General features: G+C 39.8%; 1 protein-coding gene across 1 annotated transcript; it reads left to right on the top strand.

Annotated features, from left to right (window-relative positions):
- The first annotated feature begins 1,169 nt into the window (after positions 1–1,169).
- On the top strand, positions 1,170–4,064 carry cfl2 (cofilin 2 (muscle)). Its single transcript, XM_017477224.2, has 4 exons — positions 1,170–1,346; positions 2,480–2,787; positions 2,905–2,981; positions 3,131–4,064. The coding sequence occupies exons 1-4, from the start codon at positions 1,344–1,346 to the stop codon at positions 3,241–3,243; spliced, it is 501 nt and encodes a 166-aa protein (XP_017332713.1). The 5' UTR covers positions 1,170–1,343; the 3' UTR covers positions 3,244–4,064.
- The last annotated feature ends 3,063 nt before the right edge of the window (positions 4,065–7,127 follow it).

Below are 7,127 nucleotides of genomic sequence, written 5' to 3'. Positions count from 1 at the left end.
ATTATTATTATTATTATTATTATTATTATTATCCATTGAGTGAATAACAAGTTTCACACACCAGAAGCTCCAGAAAGAAATGTGAAAATGAGCTAAAACACCGAAAGGATCACTGAATCGGTGAGTTGAACTTGAGAATCAAATCGGTTCTATTAGTGAATTAATCATTCAGACTGGTTTTCATCAACGAGGTTCTCCAATTCATTGAAAAGAACCGATTCAAATAAATCCGGACATCATTACATTTATACGATTACATTAAATTTCGATCGATTCCTCACAGAAAGACCTCGGAAAGCTTGAATATATACAACACTGGACTAGTTTTATTGTCGCTTGGTGCTTTTCCACCTTTTTGAACGTCCATTTTATATATAATGTTAATTTTAACAACTTCATACGGGCTAGTTTCAGAATCATAGCACAAAACATGGACCATAAAATCACTTTTTTTTCCCCTTTTCTTTTTTTGAAAAACTGGTTGACTAGCTGTCTTTATCGTCTTGTTCTCTCCTCTTTTTCATGTTTTTCTTTCCTCTTTTGGTATCCCGATTTTGTCTGTGTCATCTCTTGCCATCTACCTGATGCATGTGACTGTCGCGTTTAAGGGCACACACTCATGCACTAGGCCCAGTCTGAGGGCATTCATTATAGCGTGCCTAATAGATTATTGTGCAAAGAGGCCATTTAAATACCAAAATCATACAGGAAAGTATGGGGTCCTACTGGGCCCCCTGTCTGTCCAGGGCCCTTAGAATCGTTACAGCGCCCCTGTGTGCCCGTTTGCGCTGCAGAACTGTACCTTGTAGTGGTGGTCACGCGCCCGTTTGCGCTGCAGAACTGTACCTTGTAGTGGTGGTCACGCGCCCGTTTGCGCTGCAGAACTTTACCTTGTAGTGGTGGTCACGCGCCCGTTTGCGCTGCAGAACTGTACCTTGCAGTGGTGGTCACGCGCCCGTTTGCGCTGCAGAACTGTACCTTGCAGTGGTGGTCACGCGCCCGTTTGCGATGCAGAACTGTACCTTGCAGTGGTGGTCACGCGCCCGTTTGCGCTGCAGAACTGTACCTTGCAGTGGTGGTCACACGCCCGTTTGTGCTGCAGAACTGTGGTGTGCAGTGGTGGTCACGCGGTCGTTTGCACTGCCACTGCAGAGTTTGTCCGTCACTGCGACTGTGCAGTGGCTAACACGCGCGCATCTCTCTCTCTCTCTCTCTCTATCTCTCTCTCTCTCCCCCTCCCTCCTCGTGGTCTCGGGCTCACACGGTCGCGCGCTCACATTCCCCTATAGAAGTTACCAAGAAAATTCTCACATTCAGCGGCAAACTAGATACCATCAGACAACATGGTGAGTTCTTCATCTTTTTTTTATTATTACACTCCGGATATCTGATTGATCGCCGAAAATTAGTAATACAAAAAACATTATTTTAACAACTGTTACACGATCATTTAACTTTTTTGTCGCTCGCGCACAGTCGGTCACCACAGTGAGTGACAGTAATGAGGCACGCGCTGCCTTTATAATGAACATTTTCGCCTATTGCGGGTTCCGGTTCATGTATTTGTGCGGTCCACGCTTATGTCCCCTCACCAATCGCTAATTAAATCAGTTCCAGTTTGGGACATCTATGGTCAGGGCCTTGAGCCTTAGGCGGCCATTTTAACTTAATTTTAGCCCTTACTTTATAGCGCTAATCACTTTTAATCTAGCCAGCATTTATTCAGTGAACTACTCGGAAAATTTTATACCGTTAGCCGAAACAGACCCAATCACTTACCGAAAGAGATTTTCTGTCGCGTGTAAATGAAACTTTCCAACTGAACAAGCTATTTGTGGCCATGATGACTCTTGCAGGGTTTAGCTGTACCTACACGCTATGCCCATTGGTTTAGTAAGCTCATTCATGGCTACCTGACCGACCCAAACTTCACCGAGTTTAACTGCCGAGTTGGTCACAAGCAAGCCCAGCTCTTCACTTCCAAACGAAGACAATAGCCTATCTGTCTTCATTCAATACGAATATAAATAGTAATACAACATTGGCGTTGTATTCTCTTGATAAATATAGATAATGCCTGCTAAAAAAAAAAAAAAAAAAAGGCACGACGCCCCTGTTTCATACCACAGACTGTGTTCTAGGAAAGTGAGTTTACTAAAACTACAGCTAGCAATCCGAGGTGCTAACATGAACTATGTGGAGTTCATGTTAGCACAACTGAAGAGCAAATGCCAGGCTACAGGACCAAAGTGAACCACAATAAACAGTAATTAGCTCTTTAGGTTGTCCTTAAACATAATGTAATAACTATGTCAGGTTGTTACCTGTAGCTGTTACTGTACTAATCCTGCACCCTATCATCTATTACATTGTGAAGAGTATAAGGCTCATGTACCACCTGGATTAGTTGTGTGTAGTTTCTTTAAACCTTTTGAGTCATACACATGATTTTCATTGCCCCTACACCTCTCACCCCCAGGCTTCAGGAGTCACCGTTAATGATGAAGTCATTAAGGTCTTCAACGATATGAAAGTGCGAAAGTCCTCAACCTCGGACGAGGTAAAAAAGCGCAAAAAGGCAGTGCTTTTCTGCCTCAGTGATGACAAGAAGAAGATTATTGTAGAGGAGGACAAGCAAATCCTCGTTGGTGATATTGGAGAGACTGTTGATGATCCATATGCCTGTTTTGTAAAGCTCCTACCTCTAAATGACTGCAGATATGGCTTGTATGATGCCACTTATGAAACAAAAGAATCCAAGAAAGAAGACTTGGTATTTATATTTTGGTATGTGACACCCTCTATTGTCATAAAAATGTATACATTTACAACTCATTTTATGCATATCTTCTTAATGAATCGTGGTATACAAGGAGTCAATGTATTTGATCTGTGTGTATCCAGGGCCCCTGAAGGTGCGCCATTAAAAAGCAAGATGATATATGCTAGTTCTAAAGACGCCATTAAAAAGAAGTTTACAGGCGAGTCCTTATATGTATATCAAGAATCTTTGTATTACTGACAACTAGTATGCATATATTTGATCTACTGATTATTTTGAAGTGGTTCACATGGTTTTGTGATGGCGAATGATTCAAAATATTCACTGTATATGTGGCACTGTTCGCAGGTATCAAACATGAATGGCAAGTCAATGGCTTGGACGACATTCAGGACCGCTCAACCCTGGCAGAAAAATTGGGAGGCAATGTGGTTGTATCATTGGAAGGGCAACCATTGTAAACTGAATAGACACCGGCCATCTAAGTTCCACTCGCTTTCTATCTTAGCAACTGTATTTTGATTCTGAAGGAATAGTTTTAAGTTTTCTCTCAAATTTCTTTTTGTTTGTTTGTTGTTTTTTTCCAATATAAAAAAGATCTCACTAACATAAAAAATCTAGCAGTTTATTGCCGGCTGAGGTTTTCAAAACCTGTTTTTGTATGTCCCCAAAAAACTTTCTCATAGCATGTTTTGCCTAACAACAATGCCATGTATCAGTATTATAAATTCAGTCCTCCCTGCACAAACATACAATGGCCAGTGTTTATCTTTTTGTATCACAGAGATATCGCTGAGGTATTGTGTACTTCTGTAAACGACATGAGAATGCTTTCTGTTAATGCTTACAAGGTAGCATTAACCAATTGCAAGCACTTTGCACTCTACGTTTTGACATATTTATTTGAACTGTTCTATCTAATCAGCCTAATTTGACATGGCTAATATGCTGAGTACTATGCAGCTATGAAAGCACTTGTTTATGCACTACAAGTTGAGACAAAACTGGGCATGGGGTCTATGGAGTTGCTGTGTTTGTCACCACACTGAAGTCACTACAGTTTTCATTCCTGCAATGCATATGGACAGCCTTATTTTCATTCAAATGTACAGTACACCACTGAATAAGGAGGAGGTGCTGCTTGGTTGTTGTTTTTTAAACACTAAAAGAGAATGCATAATATCTGTAAAGATGGCAATATCTGCGTTTGCAGCCTTAAATAAATTTTTTTTTGAGATCTATGACGTTGCCACTTTGCAATAAAACCTTGTGGCATACAACACATCCTGTCTCTGGTCTACCTGGTTCACAATTTCACGGATGTTTACATATTTAGGCATGCTAATGTCTTCTTATTTATTGATTGATTTATTTGTCCAAATAAAATGCAAGATGTGTTCCATTTTATTGTTATGAAAGACTGAAAAACCTAAATGAGATTTTATAAAAATTTTCCTTTACCTGTATAATGTTCTTAATTTAGCACCAGTTGACTGCATTTATTTTTAACAGTATTATGGTTTGCCTATATTATATACAACACATCATATAGGCCTATAATGTAATACTCTTGCATAATGTATACTGAACTACAACACTAATTTTTGTTGTCACATGTGTCCGGCTTAGATGTTACCAGTTTACCTGGTCTGACATATTTCTTGATGTTTTGAAAGTTTTAATGGACCACCAGTCCACGTTCATATACTTCAAGAGTTTCTATGAAAATGCTATGTGTCTTCCAGTTGAACTGGGCTTTAGGCCAGGGACTGCTTCTCTCTTTGGAGAATTTGATCTGCCGGTAGCGAGCAATCCTCTGCCGCTTGGTTCTATTTATGGACAACATGCTTTTGTGTCTTGTCATCGTTGTCCACAAATGGCAAAACTGAACATGCCTCCAAAGAGCTGCGAAAGGGAAGCCTGCTTGAGCAGCCTGGGCAGAGTTTCAAAGAGTGTTTTTCACAGTTGTGAATGGTGGTAATAACCAAAGTGGTGCATTTAAATGCACATCTTTCTGCTTCATAATTAAAAATCAGTGTCAGTGCTTACACTGCCTACTTGTGAAAAATAAGACATGATTATGCCAGCAGCAAATTGTTTCAGATCATGGGTAAAAATACAGTAGAAATTGTGTAGGAATAAAAATCATGTTAAGTATATAGTGTTTTGGTAGAGTAGCATGTGAATATGTCACTATTGGTGTCTCAGGATGATCAGGAACTTTCTAGTAGTGATTATGCAACTACCCGAGCTGTAGCCGATGGAGCAGAGCTGGGGTTGACCCATGGCTTTCTGTACAAGGAGTGTTACAAAACCCATTTATCTTAAGCTCTTTTATTACCAGCTCTCCACTACTTTAGTTCTTTTGTATTTTGTTGGTTGACAGGTCTCTGTGTGCTTTAATGCAATTTGTGCAATGAATCTACCATGAACATTCAAAATGGCCTTTCATCAAATAAAGACGAGAAAAATAATGTTTGAAAATAATTTTAAAATCATTTTAAACCAATGATCATACATCCAGTGAAGATATGAATGTTAATGTTATATGAAAACATTTAATACATCATCAGGGCTTTTATGTGCTTGAAACAAAGGGCCTTTTATGTTAGTCCTGCATCTGTTTGAACAAGTGAGCTGAAAATAAACAAGTGACCGATCCATGCGCTCTTGCTCTGAACAAGACTGTGCCCTCTGAAAGGCTGTGTGGTGTGAGCACAAGGTGCAATAGCCATTGCAAAATATACAAGAATGTTAGTCATGTGAGAATTTGAGTCCAAATGCTGTCAAATAAAATTACTGAAATTCCATCTAATTTAAACAGCAGATGAATAAGAGGAGTAGTATGAAAGCAGTTGATGGGGTTCAGATCAAGGATGATAACAGATGGTGCAATACTCACTTAGCCAGAACATGGTTTTTATAACAAGTCTTTCAATCGTGTTATAACCCCCCTCCTCCCTCCAAGTAGCTCTGGAGAATGCCAAATAACAGCCTATCAGCTGTATGTCCACTGCTAAATGTTGCTGTTTTAATCATTCATTCTATGCACAACATGCTATGAGAATGTTTATTGGCAGAGAAACATGACCCATCCAGGGAAAATGGACACTCCAAAGTCACAAGATTAAACCCTTGTGCAAAGTTACTCAATGTGTTATTACAGAGGATGACAGCTGGGGTGAGGCCTAAATGATATTAATGTTGTTTTGGTGCGGTTGATGTTTATTGGGCCAGTCCAGTATAAAATGGACATATGAATGTTGGCTCTATTAGTATTATCAAGTCAAGTAAGGTTTATTTATCATTTACACAGTATGTCAAGACATACAGTATGTACATCAAAATGCTTATGGTGAGGCTTAGATAAATTGCTCACATTTAACATAAGGCACAGATTATAAAAACCTACACACAACACAAGAGCAACAACTCTCAACCTAATTTAGACGCATGATTATAACAGATTAAATTAAGTACAATGCAATATACAGTATAACATAAGTAAGTGACAAACACTTTCAGTAGTGTAAACAAGACAAACCATTGAAATGTGCTAAAGTAAGGTGTAAAATGATTATGTAGCAGAAAGGTGGGGAGTTTTAGTAGCTGTTAGTTTTGAGAAAATCACACTGGGTGATGATTACATTTGTGTATACACCACCCATCACCTGAGAGTACCTTCTGTTCTTATAGTTTGATTGATAACCAAAGCATTTTACACTTTAGGTGTACCTGATAAGCTCCTTATTCCTTGTGGACCTAAAGAGAGAACATCAGTGCACGGTGGCTTAGTGGCTAGCATGTTTGCCTCATACCTCCAGGGTTGGGGGTTTGATTCCTGCCATGGTCCTGTGTTTGTGGAGTTTGCATGTTCTCCTTGTGTTTCCTCCAGCTACTCCGGTTTCCTCCCCCAGTCCAAAGACATGCATGGTAGGCTGATTTTCATATCCATAGTGTATGAATGCATGTATATACCATAGGATATGTGAAGGTGTGTGTGACTGTGCCCTACGGTGGATTGGCACCTGGTCCAGTGTGTACACTGCCTTGTGCCCAACGCTTCCTGGGATAGGCTCCAGGTTCCCCATTACCCAGTAGGATAAGTAGTATAGAAGATGGATGAATCTAATAAGAGTGTTTTTTTTTTTTGTTTTGTTTTTTAATACTGTGTTGGCCTAAGCCAGGGGTGTCTAATCCTATCCGGATAGGTCTGGTGTGGGTGCAGGTTTTCATTCCAACTAATCAGAAATCACACCTGAGTCTACTGAAAGCCAAGCTCAACTGATTAGACAGTTGGAATCAGGTGCATCTCCTCCTTGATTGGAATGAAAACCTACACCCA

Source organism: Ictalurus punctatus, chromosome 9 (assembly GCF_001660625.3).
Source record: "Ictalurus punctatus breed USDA103 chromosome 9, Coco_2.0, whole genome shotgun sequence".
In the NCBI taxonomy this organism is placed as follows: domain Eukaryota; kingdom Metazoa; phylum Chordata; class Actinopteri; order Siluriformes; family Ictaluridae; genus Ictalurus; species Ictalurus punctatus.
This window is presented reverse-complemented; position numbering and strand designations above follow the sequence as displayed.

Excerpts from the sequence above, each read along its gene's own strand:
- cfl2 (XM_017477224.2), top strand. Across the intron at positions 2,788-2,904 it reads GACTTGGTATTTATATTTTG|GGCCCCTGAAGGTGCGCCAT; the intron begins GTATGTGACACC and ends GTGTGTATCCAG. Across the intron at positions 2,982-3,130 it reads CATTAAAAAGAAGTTTACAG|GTATCAAACATGAATGGCAA; the intron begins GCGAGTCCTTAT and ends CACTGTTCGCAG.